We start from the raw sequence: 20,730 nt of genomic DNA, 5'->3' as shown, positions 1-20,730 counted from the left end.
GTCACGCAGACTGCTGGCCTCCTAGCTCTTGTATTATGATGTCACGCAGACTGCTGGCCTCCTAGCTCTTGTATTGTGATGTCACGCAGACTGCTGGCCTCCTAGCTCTTGTATTGTGATGTCACAATGTTCTACATTGTTCCTGTACTTTTAGTGCTGTGCTTATTTAATGTGCTGTATTTATTTGGTATAAGTTGCATTGGGTTGAACTGGTTTCAGGAAAACAGTATAAAAGGACAACATAAAAAAAGGTGAAGCTCATGACCAGGCAGACCAGAACTCGGTGTTTGGGAATTTTCGGAGCCGTCTGATAACCAGTTTCAGCAGTAAATGAAGCTGGCTGCCCCTGCTCACTCTTTCCCCGCTGGGACACAGAGAGCCTGAGCCACACGCACGGACTGGAGCTAGCGGCAAGGCAGCGAGGAGAGGCTTACTGAGCTGCCACCTCACATGGGATAGAGGGAGCCCACAGGCTGTTTTCCTGGTCCTGTTAATCAGCTGGAATGGCTCTGTACAGTACCACGTCCATGTGGTATTGTATAGAATAGGGTGAGGAACCTGGGGGACGTGAACAATCCTGGAATAAAAACCTGGCTACGCCGTTAAGTCTGGCTGCTGTGGAGGTGCTTGCAAGCTCAGGAGGAAGGAGGGAGCTGTCGGGACACAACTTAGCCATGTCGCTCCTTAGGTGGGCCAGGGAGTCACTTACTCAGTGTCCACATCGCTGGAAGAGCTGCTACTCTCAGACCTCAGCCCAGGAAGAGTCCTGCTGCTGCTGGGTAAATACCCAGGCAGAGAGACCCCAGCTGTCTGGGCCTGGGCAGAGAGAATGAGGAGGTGGAGGTGAGAGAGGGAGCTTAAAAGCAAAAAGCCTGGAAAAGTCAAAACAGGAGAAAATAAAAACCATAAGCAAACTACAAAAAATACAAAAAGGGAGAAAAATCAGTCTAAACTGTAAAACAAAAACAAAAGTCGGGCAGGGTGGGAAGGAGGTTTCTCAGCTGCTAAAACAATTTTGGCTGCTACCTAAGTTTTTTGCAAACCTTCCAGCCCTTACCATTCTGGTGTGTGGCCTTCGCCTGGATGTGGTCTGAGTGTGTCTCTGTGTTTGGGATGGTCTGTGAAAAGTGGCATTTGTGTCTCTCTGCTTGTCTGGTGTGTTCTATGCCTGTGTGTAATGTGGCCTATGTGTCTCTGTGTTGTCTGGTGTGGTCTGTGTGTTTTTGTGTTTGTCTGTTGTGGTTTGTGGCCTGTGTGGCTGAATGTGGTCTGTGTCACTGTGTAATGTGGCCTATGTGTCTCTGTGTTTGTCTGGTGTGGTCTGTGTGTTTCTGTGTTTGTCTGGTGTTGTCTATGTGGCTTGTGTGTCTGGATGTGATCTGTGTATGTGTCTGTGTAATGTGGTCTGAATGTGTCTGTACGTTTATCTGGTGTGTTCATTGTCTCTCTGTGTAATGTGGCCTGTGTGTCAGGATGTAGGCTGTGTGTCTCTGTGTTTATCTGGTATGGTCTGTCTCTTTGTGTAATGGGGCCTGTGTGTATCTCTGTTTGGTGCGGTCTATGTCTGGGTGTGATGTGGCCTGTATGTGTCTCTGTGTTTGTCTGGTGTGGTCTGTCTCTGTGTGTAATGTGGCCTATGAGTCTCTGTGTTTGGTGTGATTTATGTCTCTTTGTGTAATGTGATCTGTGTGTCTGGATGTGGTCGGAGTGTGTCTCTTTCTGTGTAGGTGGGGTATGTCTGTCTCTCTGTGTCTGTCTGGGTATTGGGGTTTTTTTTCTGTCTGTGTGGAGTCTCTGTCTGTCTGCCTTTCCGTGTGTGTGTGTGTGTATGTGTATGTGTGTGTGTGTGTGTGAGAGAGCTTACTCCTTTCAGCAGCTTGAGCAGAAACAAAATGGGGGCTTTGAGTGACTGGTTGGCAGTGTGGCTGCCTGGCGAATACCCTTCACATACCTTTGTGTGTGTCTCCATCGTGCTTAGCGATGAAGTAAGGAGCCTGATCGTGGGATGAGAATGTGCTGGGAACACCAAGTTTGTTTTAGTGTAGTGCAAAGAGTAAACAGTAAGGTCTGCTTTCTCACACTCCTCATGAATGGAGTGTTTGTACGCTCCTGAAAACCTTCTGCTTGGCATCTTCTGCATTTGGCGGGCTTGGATACTGCTCCTCTGCTCGTCAGAGAGCGATGTGAACACTGCATGAACAGGGTGTGCAGAGGAGAGGAGCCACTGCTGCAGATTACAATGGGGAAATTGGTTTGGGACGTGAGAGACAATGAGCTCTGCTTTATGTGCTCTGGGGTCATTCTCGTATCCTCTAACCAGACCAGGGGGAAGTCTTGCTGTCCAGCAGATAGGGGCGACTGGGAATATTTATCAGGGGGCAGCAGTGCAGCTTGCCGTCTCCTCCAGGTAAGCATGCACTGGGTTTGGATGCCATCAGTACTATGCATGCTTGGGCTAAAGCTCAGTAACGTGATACCGACCTGCCATTCTGTCTTTTGCACTGCTAGTAACTAGCTCTTTGATTCTTTCTGAAGGTGAGGTTGGTGAGGTCATCTCCAGCCAGCTCCCAGTTCAAAGCCACGTTTCAGGAGTCTTACCAGGTCTATAAACGCTACGAGATGGTGATTCATCAGCGCCCACCTGATAAGCCAAGCACAAGCCAGGTCAGACGACACGGTGGGGAACGTACATGCACTGGCAGGAAGAAAGAGCACCCACTTAGTGCTTTTTGTAATATTTATTTAGGTTTAATAATACCGCCTGTAAAGAAATTTATCTGAGCAGGGGTCCCAGGTTCACAGGCTGGACATGTGCTGTCATCGTGCTGAAGCATCAGTGCCATCATCCCCTGTCTGTCGATGCTTTGTAGTGTGTGTGTGTATGCTAAACGTATTACAATATTATTTTACCACTATGGTATTTTGGAAACACATAACAGTACATGACGGTGGAAATCGAGCAACCGACCCTTTTCTGAGGTCAAGCACAGAGTCGACCCCCTGCTTTTCCAGAGGTTTGTAGGAGATGCTTCAGCATCGCTGGACATGCATAGCAGTTCCCACTCCACCGCATGCCTGCAGTGCACCTCGGTCGCGGTGTTCTGGGGTTTTCATCAAACCTGATCAAAAACTCAGCCTCTTTTCTCTGCCTGCTTTTAAGGATTTTTCTTTCTTGTGACTTGAATTGGCCACTGTAGGACACAGAATGCTGGGCTTGATGGACCCTTGGTCTGACCCAGTATGGCAAGTCTTATGTTCTTATGTTCTTTAAGTTTGCTTTATTTTATTCTTGTCATCCCTACATCAGGCCTGTCTTTTCATGGCTTCCTGCTAGACCCTGCATCAGTGCTGCTACATTTTCTCTCTCCCAGCCATCTTTTCTTCAAGGAAGTCTGTTTTTGGTTTGATTTAGATTAAATTTTTTTTTGACAGTGACAGGAAGTCACTAAAAAATGGCTGCTCTGTTGTCAGAAGATTTCCCTCATTTTGGCATGTTGTAAGTATCAGGGTGAGGGCCATTAGGTGATCCTTCAAGGAGAGGCTTGATGCCCATCTTGCACTCAAGAAGAAATCCACTGATGTCATGGCAATTGAAATAGAAGCTTTATAGAGCAGCATTGACTGCTGGATGGACAGACAGAATTGCACAAGGATGCTGTGACTTGTGCCAAAGCTCATTCCCTGTACGTACCCAGACCAGTCCAGACTCCTGGGTTTTGCTTCCCTGCTAGCAGATGGAGAGAGAGAAGGTTTTACTGACGCTGCCACGTAATCACGTGTGCCACCTGCAATCCCTCAGTATTTCTCTGTCTCCAGCAATTGGTAGATGGTGCAAAACCTGCAGTTCTGCAGCCAGGAGTTTATTTTGGTTTTGTGAGCCTTCCTCCCAGGGGTTTTTGGGTTCTAGTGGGTCCTTCCCTGTCTGGTTGAGGTGGATGAGCTGGGGGTTGGGGACCCTTTTGTACGCTCGCTCCTTGATCCCCTGGGGTGTAAATCTGGTGGTCCAGATCCCTCCCCTTCACGAGACTGCTGCGGTGGCTGTAGGCTCAGGTCGGCTGTTTTTGTCAGTCTGTCCCTTTTCAATTAGGCTAATCTCTTTTGGTGCCTTTCCAGTCTAGGGGAGTTTGGTTAGTTTTGTGGGAAAAAAAAAATAGTTGATCTGAAGAGGATTGCAGGCCTCGGTAAATTCAAGGGACAGCTCCTTGCTTTTGTGGTTTTGGCAGCCGGGGAAGGGTTTCTTTCTCTCCCATGGTGTTGACAGCGTCAGTGGGCTCAATCGCGTTGTGTGGGGGTTTTCCCGCCAGGAAGGTGATAGTGCTCTGCTCCTGTGCACCTGAGCAGCGTCGGGTTGTGTTCTGCCTGTGTATCAGTTGGAGAGGGGTCGTCCGATGGCCCAGTGGCCACAAAAAAAAAAGAAGGTTTCTCCCGCAGCAGTTCTTACTGCGAGCCGGAGTTCGGAGCAAGTCGGGGACTTTGTGTCCGTCTGCGCAGGAACAGCAGCCATTTTGGATTATCATGCAGCTTTTGCTGTGCCGACGGAGACTGGGGGATTTTACCCTGAGACTGTCTTTGGCCTGTTCGGGCTCGGGGAGAAGCAGGGGAGTCCATATGTGGTGAAGGCTCCCATTCTGCCTGTGGCGGGGTCCTCTGGTGCTGGGACATATCAGCTGTTGGCTGGTGCCTCTTGGCCCTTTTCGGCAAATTTTGTCCTGTTGTTGCATGAGGCCTATTTAGCTCAGCAGGCAGGGCTAGGGATCCGGACCCGACCTTCCAAAGTTCTGGAGTTGGGTTCCAGACCAGGGCAGTCTCAGAGAAAGCAGCCTTCACTGGTTCAGCATCCATCTGGCGATGAATCAGAGGATTCAGAGTGGGCACCCGGGAATCCGGGGCTACCTCTGTCACAGGACCTCGGATGTGGCCAGCACAGCTCCGGGGTATGATCTGGAGGAGATCCCGATATCTGAGGGGGATGAACCTAAGGTGGTCAGTTTGTTCTGTAAGGAGGGGTTAGGACCTTTGATTCCTCAAGTTCTAGAGGAGCTTGGGCTGAAGGTTCCGCAAGAAGATTCTGACATGGAAGGGGCGTACCCAGTCCTGGATGGGCTTAGGGGTCCCGATAAAGCCTTCCCGTATCATAAGTAGGTGAAGAAGTTAGCGGATCGGATGTGGAGTACTCCTGACACTGTGTTGGGAGGGTGATGGCGAAGATTTATCCTTTGCCTGAGCAGATGACGGAGATATTTTCCCTTCCAAAGGTGGATGCTGTGGTTTCAGTGGTGACAAAGAAGACGACTATTTCGGTTGCTGGGTCCACGGCTTTGAAGGATGTGCAGGAATGAAAACTGGAGGTTCATCTCAAAAGAATTTTTGAGGTGTCTGCCCTGGTTTTACAGGCAGACATCTGTTCCAGCTTTAATCAGAGAGCTTGTCTGTGTTGGGTGCAGCAGCTTACGAATGGTCTTGCAAGGAGGCAATTAAGGCTGACCGCTTAGAGGTGACGGTGGCGTACATTGCAGATGCTCTGTATGACTTGTTGAGAACTTCTCGGATTATGGGGTCCACCTTATCAGCCAGAAGGTTGTTATGGTTGCAAAACTGGGTGGCGGATATATTGTCTAGGTCCAAGTTGGGTTCTCTGCCCTTCAAGGGCCGGCTTTTGTTTAGGGAGGACCTGGAGCAGTTGATGAAAGATCTGGGTGAGAATAACGTGCATAGGTTGCTGGAGGATAAGCCTTAAGGGCAATAGGTTTTTTCAGGCTCGGTCCCATTTTCAAGACAGTAGGAAGTTGCGCCCGGTGAGAGGAGCCCCAGGTCCACAGAAGCAATTTTCTCTCCTGGGTTAGTCCTGGGGTCCTTTCGAGGAGGCCCTTCAGAGCCACTGCAGGTAGTGGCACAGCTGGGCTAATTCCTCGCAATGAGATGAGGCTGGTCCACTCCACAGTTGCTTTTATAGGGGATCGCTTAGCGTGGTTTTATGGGGAGTGGCCAAGATTACGCAGGTTCTCAGCATAATAAGAAATGGCTACACATTAGAATTTGCTCGGCCCATCCACGATTTGTTTCTAGTTTCCCCCTGCGGGTCTTTAGAAAAGCAGCTTGTGGTGCGAGAGATGCTGGACCGGTTGCGGAGGTTGGGGGCGGTCATTCCAGTCCCCCGGGTTGAACAAAGCAAGGGAAGGTATTCCATTTGCTTCGTCGCTCGAAAGAAGGAAGGCACTTTTCGCCCAATTCTGGACTTGACGTGGGTAAACGTAGCGCTTGACGTTCTGGATGGAGACCCTGGGGTCGGTAACAGTAGCGAAGCGCAGGGACGAATTCCTGGCTTCTCTGGATTTGACAGAGGCGTACCTGCACACTCCCATTTGGGTGGATCATCATCAGTTTCTGCAGTTCATGGTTCTGGGTCAACATTTTAAGTTTCAGGTCATTCTCTTTGGTTTGGCCACAGTGCCACGCACCTTCACCAAGGTTATGGTGATGCTGGCGGCGGTGTTGCATCGCAAAGGAGTGCTTGTGCACCCCTATCTGGATGACTGGCTCATCAGGGAAAAGTCGGAGGAACTTTGTCGCTGGTCAGTGCAGAGAGTTATCAGTACTCTGGAGTCGCTCAGCTGGGTGGTTAACTTAGCGAAAAGTCACTTGGTGCCGTCACAGTCCCTCGAGTATCTTGGTGCTTGGTTCAACACTAGGAGGGGTAAGGTGTTTCTCATGGAGGATCGGGTTCTCAAGCTGTAGGAACAAATTTGGCGATTATTGGGGTTGCTGATAACCCAGAGTGTGGGATTATTTGCAAGTTCTGGATTCAGTGGCTTCAACCCTGGAGTTAGTGCCATGGGCCTTTGTGCATATGAGACATGCATATTTATTTATTTATTTACAGAGTTTTATATACCGGGGCACGTAGGTAACATCACCTCGGTTTACAGTCAAACATTAAATCAGCATAGCGCTTTACAATATAACATCATAACTGAAAGAATACAATATCATGTATAACTTTGTATTAAGAGAATAAAATCAATATATGAGTGTCTGTGGAAATAAACTAGGATGAATAGAAGAGGACTCAGTTCATTAATAGTAGGCTTTTTTAAATAACCAGGTTTTTAAGTTTTGTTTAAATGTTTTGTGGCAAAGTTCCTGGCGTAATTCAGAGGGCATGGTGTTCCATATTGTGGATCCAGCAATGATGAATGAACGTTCTTTCGTAGAAGAAAGATTGGTCATATTAGGCGCGGGGATCTTCAGTTTAGCTAAATGCTGGAATCTAGTTGGGCGGATTGATGTTTTGAATTGTAGATGATCGGTGAACCACAGCATATCTCTGTTGTGAATGGCTTTATGTATAAGTGTCATGGATTTATATATTATCCTGGAAGCCACGGGTAGCCAGTGCAAAGACTGAAGTGCTGGAGTGATGTGCTCATGGCGGCTTGTGTCGGTGATGATGTGGGCAGCTGCATTTTGAACATTTGCAAAGGTTGAATTGTAGTTTTAGGTAAACCTAGTAGCAGTGCATTGCAGTAATCAATCTTTGATAAAATAGTTGCTTGTAAGACTGTGCGGAAGTCAAATTGATATAATAGAGGTTTAATACGTTTTAGTGTGTGTAGCTTAAAGAATCCATTTTTAACCGTTTCAGCGATGAATTTTTTAAACGTGAGATTGCTGTCAATGATGATGCCAAGGCTGTGTACTTGCTGTTGTACACTGTTGTCTCGGTGGAACCCGCTCTTGGAGGAATTTTCACTTGCCGCTCGAGGATATTGCACGGGGACAGCCTGTCTTGGTGGCTGCTGACTTCCAAACTAGTTCGTGGTGTCAACTTGGAAGTTCCAGATTGAATAATTCTTTACTACCAATGCCAGTCTTTCTGGTTGGGGAGCGGTTTGTCACAAGCAGTCTACCCAGGGCAGCTGGTCAGCGACAGAAGCTTCCTGATTTATCAATCGATTAGAGACCAGGGCGATGCGTTTAGCTTTACTTGCGCTTCTGCCATTGGTGTGAGGTTGGTCTGTGAGGATCCTGTCAGACAATGCGATGATGGTAGCCCATATCAAATTGGCAAGGAGGAACCAAGAGTCGAGCAGTGGCCCAGGAGGCTCGGGAGCTAATTCTTTGGGCAGAGCAACACCTGGAACGGATGGCAGCATCGCACATTGCAAGAGTAGAAAACATCCAAGCGGATTTTGTAAGTTGCAGGTTATTAGATCCAGGAGAGTGGGAGCTATCCGAGACAGCGATGCAGCTCATCCGTGAGAAGTGGGGTTGTTCCCTTGTGGATCTAATTGCGACTCAGCTCAATACAAAGGCGGAGAAGAGAGTATGGGGCTGAGAGCGTCGACGCTTTAGTGTTTGGCTTAGTCTCAAGAGTTTCTGCTTTAAGTGTTTCCTCCTTGGCCTCTAGTAAGCAAGTTTATTTATTTTATTTATTTAAAAACTTTTCTATACCGTCATTTAGTAGTGCACCATCACAACGGTTTACATTTAGGCACGAAATAGGTTTGATAGTTTTCTAAGTTATCCAAGCGGTGCCAATATTTTATGGTTACATTGTTCAATAATATACTCTAATTGAAAAGTGGGTTGGAGATGCTATTTACGATTGCCGTGCTAATCGTATATGTGCATACTGTATTTAAATTAATATTTAATTATGAGTAAAATAAAAAATAATAAAAATATAAAGACAAACAACTCTGCTTTTATAGGTGATTTTCAGCTGAATGTATTTGTTGTTTCTTCAGCGACCTCACTGTGGAATGCTTTTTTGAAGAGCCAAGTTTTTAAGCTTTTTTTGAAGAGTTTTAAATCTTTCATTAGTCTTAGCTCAAGTGGTAATGTGTTCCATAATAATGGTCCTGCCAATGATAGTGCTCTCTCTCTAACCTGGGTCAACTTTGCTGTTTTTATTGAGGGTATGGTTAGTAGAGCTTTATTGGCACATCCAGATTAAATAGTATTGGTAGCCCCGGAGTGGCAACGCAGATGTGGTGAACTTAGCCATGGACGGTCCGTTACGCTTCAGCCATCTTCCAGTCCTTCGGTAGGGGCCAATGTTTTCAGACCAGGCTGCTCATTTTTGTCTAGCAGCTTGGCTTTTGAGAGGCGGTGATTGAGATGCAGGGGGGTACCCAGAAGCAGTTATTGCTACTTTCCTTCAAGCTAGACGAACGTCTACTTCTCTATCGTATGTGAGAGTCTGAAAGGTTTTTGAATCCTGGTGTATTGCTAATGGTGTGCGAGAGTTATGATCTTCAGTGTCTCAGATCTTGTCCTTTCTTCAGGAGGGTTTGGTCAAGGGTTTGGCTTTCAACTCTCTTGGGGTCCAGGTGGCTGCTCTGGCTTGCCTAAGAGTTAAAGTAGAGTGTTGCTCTCTGTCTTCTCATCCTGCCATAGTCTGGTTTCTTCCGGGGGGGGGGGGGGGGGGGGGGGGGGGGGGGGGGGGGGGGGGTTTTTAAGAATTTGTGTCCACGGGTTAAGAGAGTTTGCCCATCCTGGAAACTTAATCTCGTCCTCAGAGGTTTGTGTGATGCAGCTTTTGAACCTCTTCAGAGAGTGGCGTTTAAAGATTTGACCCTTACGGCCGTTTTTCTAGTGGCCATTTGTTCAGCTAGGAGAATTTCTGAGTTACAGGCTTTGTCTTACTGTGATCCATTTCTACAGTGTTCGGACTCAGTAGTGTCCTTGGAGACAGTACCCTCCGAAGGTGGTATTGGTGTTTCATGTGAATCAGTCGGTGGAGCTTCTGGCTTTTCCTGAGATGGACTCTTCTGCACATCATGTGAGGGAGCTTAAGCTTTTGGATGTACACAGAGCTTTGTTGAGGTATCTCAAGGTAACGAATGATTTCAGGAGGTTGGATCATCTCTGTTTTGTGACGCAGTTCCAAGAGAGATTCTCAGGCTTCCAAGTGTACTGTTTTGCAGTGGTTCAAGGAGGCCATTGGATCCATGGACATAATGAAGGGACGTTTGATTCCGAGGGTTTGAGAGCTTACTCTACACGATCTCTTGCAGCCTCTTTGGCAGAGGTTTAGCTGGTTTCGCCACAGGAAATTTGCAGAGCAGCGACTTGGAAATTGCTGCATACTTTCGCAAGGCACTATTGCTTAGATATGGGGGATCCGGAATCTTGGTCATTTGGCGAGAGTGTTTTGCGAGTGCGACTCTTCGGATCCCACCCTAAATAAGGAGCTTTGGTACATCCCAGAGTCTGGACCGATCTGGGTACGTACAGGGAAAGGAAAATTGGTTCTTACTTGCTAATTTTTGTTCCTGTAATATCACAGATCAGTCCAGAACCCACCCAATCTGTGGAAGTGAAGAGTCATCCACTCAACTGATTTTTATTGGTAGGGAATACAGAGTTCATGGTATGGAATACACACTTGTTGAAAGTTTTTGTGAATTTGTTGGTGTTTTTACAAGTTTGTGCTTGGGTACAGGTCAGTACTGAGGGACTGCAGGTGGCACACATGATTATGTAGCAGTGTCAGTAAAACTTTCTCTGTCTCCATCTGCTGGCAGGGATGCAAAACCCAGGAGTCTGGTCTGTGGTACTACAGGAACACAAATTAGCAGGTAAGAACCTGTTTTCCTTTGCTCGGCTTAAAGAGCAAGTCCACTTTTGGTTTTCTAGCTTGTGCTGACCAGAAGGCTCTGAGAGCATTAAGAGGCTATTTAAAGAGAAGGACCCCATGCTCTGAGAACGGGCTATATACTAGACTGCTCTCAAATTCCTGGAGGAGAGTTCTCCCAGCAGTCTCTGCAGGTCCAGCCTCATGCTGTTCACTACCCTGGAAGCATCCTGAAGGGCCCTCCAACTGCTGGGTTTTAACTCTTTGTTTCGTCTGTCACAATTATAGACCTTATGTCTACAGTGGAGGAACTCGGGCAGAATCAGCAGATACCAGTCTGGTGCACATTGATGATGTGCAGTCTTATGGATTCAACAGTTGATGTTCTGCCTATGACACGTCTCCATGTGAGACATTCTCAGTGGTCACTGGCCATTCAGGATCTAAAGCTTCAGGAACTCTCTTCCTGCTGGCAAGCCTTTCCAAGTTCAGCCTCACTCTGTTCTCTTAATCATGGATGCATTCAGCTTGGGCTGGAGAGTTCATTTCGATGAACTGCATACTTGGGGCCCCTGGTCCCACCAGGAAAGGTTACACATCAGCCTCCTGGAGTTGCAAGCTGTTTGTTATGCTCTAAAGTGTTTGGAAATTAGGTGCCCAATTAGTGTTTTAGGGCTAACAGCCAGCCACATACCAATATTCTGCTTGAACAAGCAGAAAGGGTTGGTTTCACTCCTGTATCGGGAAGCTCTCGAGTTCTGGCGTTGGGTCATTTTTAAGAGCAGGAAAGTTAATATTCTGACAGGCTGAGTTGTCAGCTGGACCCCCCCATAAGTGACCTCTGGATAAGGATTTAGCAAGTAAGATTTTCTTTTGGAGGGAAACACCCAACTGCTCAGAACAGAGATTTGCCAGCATTTTGTTCCCCAAGTGTATTAGAAAGCAGTCTGGCTATAGATGCCTTCTCCACTAGTGGGGGCAACTTTAAAATCAGAGAAGACTGAGAAACTGCTGGTTCTCATAGCATGACCCTGATCAGCTGCTGGTTCTCATAGCATGACCCTGATCAGCTTCTTCGATTGGGAGATCAGAGGAAAGCGCTACCTGTACTTGGATGTCACGGCTCTGCATATTGAGCATTCTTGGTATGGACCCTAAAGTGACAGAATGGAGGGGATGAAGGATACTGGGAAAGGGTGTTCATTACTGGCAGTGTGCCGAAAGGGCTCTTTTCAAAGGATTGCTGGGAAAGATTTGTCTTTTTGCCAGTAGCAAAGTCTGCAGTAGGAAGGAGTAGGAAATACGAGGCATGATCTCAAAGCTCAAGGATTGCTCTGGGGTCTGGCAGCTAAGATTTAATGCCAAAAAATGCAGTATTATGCATTTAGGCTGTAGTATGGGGTGAAATTCTTCTAAACACAAAAGAAGAGCGGGAACTGGAGGAGAACGTATCTGATGATCTTAAGTTGGTCAAATAATGGATAAGGCGACAGCAAAAATAGAGATTTCCTATTTGATATGATAAGGCTTTAGACCCTCTTTCCTGCTTCACACTAAAGCTGCTTGGTCCTTTCTAGAGATTGCAGAGTTTGCGCTCTAAACCACTTTATTTAGTAGATTTATATACCACTTATCAATTACTAAATAGTAGAGATGTGAATCGGAACCAGAATCGGTTCGAATTTCAGTTCCGATTCACATCTCTACTAAATAGTTTACAGTAAGACAGTCATAATAAGTAAAACAAACATAACTAAAACATATTATAAAACCATAATATAATAAAAACAAACAAATAATTCTGAACTCCTTGGTGCATTTTGCAGTTAGCAGTATTGTTTAGTAGAATGGAGACCAATTTCTGTACAACCCTTAGTTGTGCGATTGATGTGGGGATTGCTTCATTTAAAGCATCCTGCTGTGTTATGGGACCTCAGCGAGTTGATACAGGTCCGTCCCCCCCTTTTTTTGACCCACTGGTTTACTCTGCTCTTTTATACTTCCAGCTCAGTTGGAATTACGATTGAAATCTGGTGGTATGCGCATTCATTCACAACTACTCTAGGACTTTTTCCCCTACAAAATACCTCTTCTGGTCATTTCAGTGATGCCAGCGGCCATGCACCAGGGCTCCTTCTGGGCCCTAAAACTGGCCAGTAGGTGTGACCCATAAAGCAGACAATGATTCCCTACTCATAGGAGACTGTGACTGCTGGATCCACAGCAGCCCCAGTTGACCACCTGCATAGCAATAAGCCACTGAGCCACCAGCCAGCCCTACGAAAGCCCTTCTGAGCCTCTGGCATCCTCGGGGCTGAGGAACATGACCTGGCAGCTTTTACTTTTGGTGCTTGTCACTTCGGCACACAGAGTTCTTAGTAATGTATCCATCTTATACAAACTGTTATCTTAAGAGACTGGTACTTTACATACATACTTTCTGCCAAGGTGGGGTCAGACTTTCACCTTCCACCAGTCAATCGTCCTACCAACACTTTTTCTGAGGCTCCATCCCAGCAAAGGTGAACAAGCCCTTCCTACTTTGGATTGCAAGAGAGTCACTGCCGTCTACCTGGAGTGGGCTAAAGAACTTAGAAAGTGCGCCCAACTGTGTGCCCCAGCAAGACCGGGATAGCCGAATCCAAGAGGACACTATATCTGGATAGTGGGTTCCTAAGCGGTTAAACGTTGGAAGGGCGTGGCAGGAGAGTGGCTGCAAAGGTGGCCTGTTCAGTGTCATTCCATTATTGCTTCGACAGTGACTTTCATCACAACAGCAGATTTGGGCCATTCATTCTTCAGTGTCGCTCTTAGGGTTAGGGCCCATTTCTGTTCATTCAGGTGGACTTGTTCTTTTGTTTAAAAAAAAAATAAAAACATTAGGGAGGTGGAACCTTCCAAAATAGTTGCTCTGTCTCTTGGCAGGTGCTGTTGGTTTCTTTTCCTGTTAGCTAGGGAGTCCCAGTTGTGTGATGGGTCAAACAAAGATAATTGCTTATATTAGTTGTTCTCTCAGGACAGCCATTTACTAGCCACACAAACCTACCCGCCTCCCCTTCTGGGGCTGAGCTAATTAGTTTAATTACAGCACTGAGGCATGTTGCAGGTTGTGTTGGAACTACTGCATATGCCCAGTGGAATTGAAGAATCTCCTAAAAAGCTCTGGTGCTTTTGGGATGACGTCACTGAGTTGCATGACTGCTGAACCTGCTGCCCTGGATAAGTTAATTGGTCATCCATTCTGCCTAGTTATTCTGTCCCATTGCCAAGGAGATATGCGGGTGCGTGGAGGATCTCTCTTCTTAGTCAGGACATTCTGCTGTCTTCCTCATTTTTTTTTCTTCAGCTTTCTCATGACTAACCACAACGTTCTGTAATCATCTAAAGAGCCAACAATACTAGCTTGGCTGCTGACCAGACATCCACTCTTTTAAGTCCCCTGCGTCTCCTGTCCGGGACCCAGCTCCATGAGCACTGGTGTTTCCGCTAGGTTCTTCTGTCCTTACAGCCTGCCAGACAGACCCAGCTATGTTACTAGCGCTTCTAGTTGTGACCGCACTTGCAGTCTGCCAGACACCCATGGTAGTTTGAGTCTATCATCACAGCCTGCCAGACGCATCCAGTCACATGGTTGCCTGCATGTTCACTAGGATATCCTTTCAGTGTTAAACACTTTGCCATTTGTCCTGGCAGCCTCAAAGCCTGTTGTTGGATTGGTTGAGTGCAGCGTGCGGCTAGCTTGTTCTTTCTTCTCTCTCTTCACTTTAACAATTGGGCATTCTCTCTTGCTTTTCCCATGCCCTCTCAAATTGTGATTATTTTAGCTTCCGCCACCCACTTTGGGTGGGCATTCCACTTATCTACCACCCTTTCTGCGTGTGTTAGTACCGCAGTAATACGGTTTGAGTGTTACTGTGCATATTTTAGTAGTATTGACACATGCTTGCGAAGTCAGTATAAAGGGGATGCAGTCTGTTGCTGACAACACAGGTCCCACTGTAAGCCCTCATAGTGTATGTACTTCTCATTTGCTGATAGAAGGCATCTCGACTGGCTGCAGGAGTTGGCTTCAGACATGTCCTGCTTAGACAGGCTCCACAGAGTGACGTCTTCTTGCGACTCCCTGTCTGGTAAAGGACCAGCTGCATGGCTGAACTCTGGAAGCAGGCCTGAGGAGACCTCCCACCAACCTTCCTTTGGAAGCACTGACTGTAGAGATGCTCATTTCAATACTGTCTGCTTGAATTTCCCCTTGATCTGAAGGTGAGGTTAGTTCCCGTCTCCACAGATGACCCAGAATTCACAGAAACCTTCAGCCACTCAGCAGCTCTGTTTGCCAAGTATCAGATGTCTGTACACCAGGATGCTCCGTTTGAATGTGGAGAAGCCCAGGTAAAGTCCCCATGTGCATGCTCTCACTCTCATCTCTTCCACTCTGTATTCTCTATATTGTGCTGCATGTACATGTGTACAGTCCATGAACGGGTACAATCCTTGCTTACATGCTCTCATCTCTTCAGCTCTGAGTTCTCTGTATTACAGAGATACGGGCCTTTTGTACACATTCTCCTTTCTTTAGCTCTCTGAGTCATGCTAGGTGTACACCAGGCAATGAAGAGGTATGGTCCCTGTATATATGCTCTTATCTCTTCAGCTCCTCCTGCCGCATTCTGTGTAGTGCTGTCTGTGTGGAGACTGAGATGCAGACCCTGGGAACCCAGAGCTGAAGCGATGTGAGCATTCGTGCAGGGACTATGCTGCCACTTCGCTGATGTGACCCAGAGCTGAAGAGAGGAAAGGCACAGAGGGATTGTGTATTCATATCTCCATGCTCAGTACACAGAGCGACTGACTGCATCTTTTCCTTTCCTCTTGCTGTACCACAGAGCTTACTTGATCTGTGGCTTTATCTACACTTCCTAGCAAGAAGGATTCTCTGTGCTTATCCTAGACTTTCTTGAGTTCTCTTGACTTCACCAGCTCTGAGAGGTAGTTCTATGCATCCATCACCCTTTCAGTGAACAAATATTTCTTTGGTGCTGATCAGTGGGGGGACATGGAGCAAATGAAATTGTAAGAGACCAGGAAAGAGAAAATCATGTCTTTCCTGTACGTACCCAGATCAGCCCAGACTCCTGGGTTTTGCCTCCCTGCCAGCAGATGGAGACAGAGAAAGAGTCACTGACACTGTACATAACCTGGTGTGCCACCTGCAGTCCTTCAGTATTTCTCTGTCTCCAGCAGATGGTAGTGGTATAAAATCTGCAGTCTGGAGGGAGAAAACAAAAAAGATTAAAAGACAAGAACATTTCTGGATCCTCCCAGGGGGTTGTGAGGTCCTGGCGGGAACCTACCCCTGGTTTGATGTGGACGAGCAGAGGGTTGGTGACCCTTCTGATAGCTCGGTCTGGAGGTCCATTGGGTGGACATCTGCTGGTCCAGATCCCTCATCCCCCCGAGACAGCGGTGGAACTTGCTGGCACTTCTGCACTGCAAGCCCAGTGGAGCAGGGAAGTGGCCCTTTTATACGGTTTGTCCTGGGCTGGGTCGCTAAAGTTTGGCAAAAGAAGACTGATATAGCCAGTGGTCTGGCTCTCTTCTGATCTGCCATGCGGCCTGCGCTCCTGGAACCTGAAGGTCTGCACCAAAGGAAAGGATTGATTTCTATGCATCTTTATTTGTTCTGGGAGAGTAAAAAAAAAAAAAAGTGAAGGTACAAGTTAGAGGAATCTGTGCAGCAGCGGGGTTTGGGGGAGCTCTGCAATGGGGTTTTTCAGCAACTTCTCTGCTTGCAGAGGAAACCGGAATTTGGCTCCGTGGCACTGAGGGGACTGTTCCCCTGTTTGCCATTGAGATGCTGCGGGTGCAGGGAGGAACAATGTGTGCATACAGCAAAAGCAGCATGGCGTTGAGCATGACTGCATCGGTAGACTGAGCAGCGCAGGTGACGGGGTTTAACGCTGAGGCTTTCCCTGTCTGTGAGGAAACTGTCCATTTCTGATTTCCTAGCAACGTCTGTGGGGGAGACAGGGAAATTCCCTCCTCAACTATCACTGGCGATACCCTGTCCCACGGAGGTGGAGAGAGGCACTTGAACTATAGAGGAGTATCTGGTTCTGGTAGAGCTCTTCTACCAGTTTTAATTTGCTTACGTGTGTAAGCTTGTTTAGTGGAACAAGCAGCAGGGGATGCTGGCAGTCGGTCCCACTCTCCATGGATTCTCGGCCGGTCAAGAAACCTGAGCTGTTGAGAAGCTCTTCAGGCCTTCAATGATATTCGGTGCCCAATGTAGAATGGATATGGGCCTAAACGTGCTGAAGGTACAGACAGGCTTTGCCTAGCCATGTTGCAGGCTGCGGCTGCGGTTCTTTTCCTGCGTACGTAGGCATGTGCACGCATTCTCGCTGCATGGGGGTTGCATGCACAGAGACCTGAGCGTAAGGCCGCAGCCTAGATTTGAGCGCATACGTCTGCGACCTAGACTTGAGCGAGTATTTGCACGGGTACTTGAGTGTGTACTTGTGCGGGTACTTGTACGCGTACGACCATGGCTTATATGAGCACATTCGCGCATGTCCTTGTGTGCATACGACTGTGACCTAGTCTTGAGTACTTATTTGCGCGCGTCCTGGAGGATGTGTGAGTACGTCGTGGTAGCATTGGTGGGCGTGCAGGAGGCTGCCTAGAGCTGAGGTTCAGGAGAGCTAGGCACCGGGGACGAATGGATCCACGTGCCTTGCTATCTGTGAGGCTTGCTGTCTGATAGTAATTCAGTCCTCACTATTTCTCCATCTATGTCAGTGCTGTTTAGATGCTCAGAGCGATTTGACTGCTACAGCTTTTGTGCATGTTGGGACTTCCCTTTCGCCTATGGTGTCTCTGAAGGGGAGTGGAGTGGGAGGCAAGGCAACGGTCAGTTCCAGAGGGCAGAAGCTTCCCTAAGAGAGTGGTTGGAGAGAGCAAGGTTGGGCCTATGGGCTCCCGTATAGATCCATCCTCCTCCTCCTGAGTGAAATGTTTCCAGGGCCTGTAGACCTTGCTGCAGGGGTGCCCAGTAAAGGCGAAGCAACCTGCTATGTAGGGATCGCGTGCTCAGGCCTCCCATTTTTCAGTCACGGCAGCCAAATGCCGCAGGGAGGCTGTCCCTGGTAATGTTCAAGGGGATGTGGATCATGAGACATTGGAGGATTCCGCTGGGGAATTGGCTTTCTCGCCTCTAGAAGAGGGAGAAATTGCGTATGACTGAGAGCCGCTTTGGACTCTGCTCAGATTTTCTCTTTTTTCACAGAGATGTCTTGCTCAGTTTGATGGCTCAGACCCTGAACACGCTTAGTGTGGCAGGAGATCAATTTTAAGTTACGCGTCCTGTTTCTTCCTCCCCCCCCCCCCCCCCATCCAATTCAAGAAATATTGGATTTAAAGAAGGTAAATGCGGCTCTCAAGGTTCCTCATTTTTGCATGAAAACTCTGAGATCCAACTTTGAGGTCTGTCTTAGCGGCAGTATACAAGGGAGAGTTCTTGGCATCTCTCACCTTGACAGAGGTGTATCTGCACATAGAGCACCAGAGATTCCTGCGGTTCATGGTCCTAAGTGAACATTTTTTTTAATCAGCTTTATTTATGTTAGTTTTCAGAGAATACGTTTCCAGAAATTGTTTGACAATAGTGAAGACAGCATCAACCTTAAAAATTGGACATATATTTATTTATTTATTTTATTTAAGAGCTTTTATATACCGATGTTCATGTACTGGTACATATCACGTCGGTTTACATAGAACCAAAGTTGGAAATTACATCGAACAAGAAATTAGAAAATTAAAAAATTAGAAAAATTACATCGAACAGGAAAAATTAAGAAACAAGATAATTACATTGAGTAAGAGGGTGCAAATAACAGGGCTAACTTCATGAGAACTTATAGATAAAGCTGAGGAAGACTTAAAATTTAAAATATTACCAATAACAAAAATAAGTCAACAAAATTTAAAATTATAAAATTATTATAAATAACAAATAGCGGACAACAAACTCTGGGATTATGACCGACTTAATAAGCATGAGTGCAAATTAAAGTACAGCTAACAGGAAATTTATGTATATGGCATCAAACATCTGGTGTAATGGGGTAAGAAATACGTGAATCAATCCCAAAGGGAGAGACCTTTAAGTGAAGGCTTTTGTAAAAAACCAAATTTTGAGCTAGTATAGTTTTGAGATAGTATAAGACAAAACACAGCTACAAAGGTTGAATACCTTCGGTTTTGGTTTCGAGCCCTTCCCTTTGGCTGGTGAAGGCTCCCACGTACCTTCACCAAAGTGATGGTGATGGTGGGGGCAGCCACATTGCAAAAGGAGGGGTGTTGGTGCATCCATGTTTGAACAACTGGCTCATTCGTGCAAAATCGGAGAACCTCTGTCGACAATCAGTACAAAAGGTACTGATGCACTTGAAGTCTCTAGGATGGATGATAAACCTAGCAACGAGCCATTTAGTCTTCTTTCAAATTCTGGAGTATCTGGGAGCTCAGTTTGACAGGCTGGTGAAGAGAGTGGTTCTCGCGGAGAGAGATTACTGAAATTGCAGAGTCAGATTAGGCTTCTCCTACAGCGTTCGGTGCCCAGGATCTGGGGCTATTTACAGTTCTTGGATTCTATGGCATCGACATTGAATTTTATGCATTGGACATTTGCGCATATGCAGCCTCTGCAGGAGGCTCTTTTTTCTCCTGCTGGAATCAGTTATTTTAATCTTCCTCTTCTGTTAAAGGGGAAGCCAGGAACGGTCTTTCGAGGTGGCTTACTCATACCAATCTCGAGCATGGTGCGGCATTGGAGGTTCTGAATTGGGTAATAGTCACTACCGATGCAAACCTCTCCAGATGGAGGGCGATGTGGCAAGATCAGTCAGCGCAGGGCCAGTAGTCGAAACAGGAGGCCTCATGGTATGAGAGTGGTGCATTTGCGTTTCTTGCCAGTCTGCCAAGGTTACATGGCCATCCAGTACGGATCCTATCAGACAGTGTGATGACGGTAGCCTACATCAACCATCAAGGTGGAACCAAGAATCAGGCAGGGACACTGGGCAAAGCAGCACTTGGAGTGGCTGACACCATCTCACATCGCCAGTGAACAACATTCAGATAGATTTTCTCAGTTGGAGAAAGTTAGACCCGGGGAATGGGAGCTGTCAGAGGCAGCGATGTCTCATTCACGGAAGATGGGGGTATCCCAACCAAAGAGAACACTAAGCGTCGCAGTTTAACAGCCGCTGAGCAGAACATGGTATGGAAGAAATCTGAGCTCTGGTGCTGCAGTGGTCTTGAGGGATTCTTTATTTTCTTTTGTGGCCTCTGGTGGACAAGAGATTACAGCAAATAGAAAAACATCCAAGCAACATGATCCTGGTGGCTCCAGAGTGGCCACATCGACCATTCTTCCCAGATCTGATCAACATGGCCATATACTGGCCCCTGAGGTTCGAACATCAACTCTCTTCCATCAGGGCCCAATATTTTCGGGTCAGGCAGCTCACTTCTGTCTCGCGGCTTTTATTTTGAAATGGAGGGGGTATTCCAAAGCAGTTATTTCCACCTTATTGCAGGCTAGGTGACCGTCTACATCCATGATGTATGTGCGAATTTGGAGGATCTTTGAGTCCTGGTCTTCTGTTGGTGGAGTGTAGCCTCAGCCTGTTTAGGCTATGGTGTTGCATATTTTGGCTTTTCTACAGAAAGGTTCTAGTCAAGGGACTGGCCTTTTAACTATCTGAGAGTTCAGGTAGCGACATTGAGTTGTCTCCGAGGTAAGATGCAAGGGTATCCTCTGCCCGCACCTTCGGATGTTATGCGGTTCCTTCGGGGAGCTAATAACTTATGTTCTCAGATGCAGGACATTTGTGTGTCTTGGAATCTGATTCTTGTCCTTTAGAGGATTTTGTGAGGCTCAGTTTGAACCAATAAAGAGGGCTACTGTTAAGGACTTGACTCCTAAAGTGGTTTTCTTGGTGGCTATTTGTTCAGCCAGGAGATTTTTGGAGCTCCAGGCACTGTCGTGTTATGATCCCTTCCTACAGATGTCGGATTTGGGGGTATCTTTATGCATGGTGCCTAATTTTCTGCCTGAGATCATCTCTGTGTTCCATCTTAAT

At 47.0% G+C, this 20,730-nt stretch overlaps 1 protein-coding gene across 4 annotated transcripts in view; it reads left to right on the top strand.

The window, feature by feature from the left end:
* The window catches only part of ATE1 (arginyltransferase 1), a 214,034-nt gene that overhangs the window by 92,490 nt on the left and 100,814 nt on the right, over positions 1-20,730 (top strand). For 2 of the 4 annotated variants that reach the window (XM_029610557.1, XM_029610555.1), the window contains exon 7: positions 14,843-14,971. The exons of 1 other annotated variant lie outside the window; for it this stretch is intronic. In XM_029610557.1, the coding sequence (XP_029466417.1) occupies positions 14,843-14,971 (129 nt within the window). Of the gene's footprint in view, positions 1-2,535; positions 2,665-14,842; positions 14,972-20,730 lie in introns of all 4 variants that reach the window. One more of the 4 variants, XM_029610556.1, reaches the window with a different exon arrangement.

Source organism: Rhinatrema bivittatum, chromosome 7 (assembly GCF_901001135.1).
Source record: "Rhinatrema bivittatum chromosome 7, aRhiBiv1.1, whole genome shotgun sequence".
Classification (NCBI taxonomy): Eukaryota; Metazoa; Chordata; class Amphibia; order Gymnophiona; family Rhinatrematidae; genus Rhinatrema; species Rhinatrema bivittatum.
Note: the sequence above shows the minus strand (reverse complement) of the source record. Positions and strands in the feature narration are given on the sequence as shown.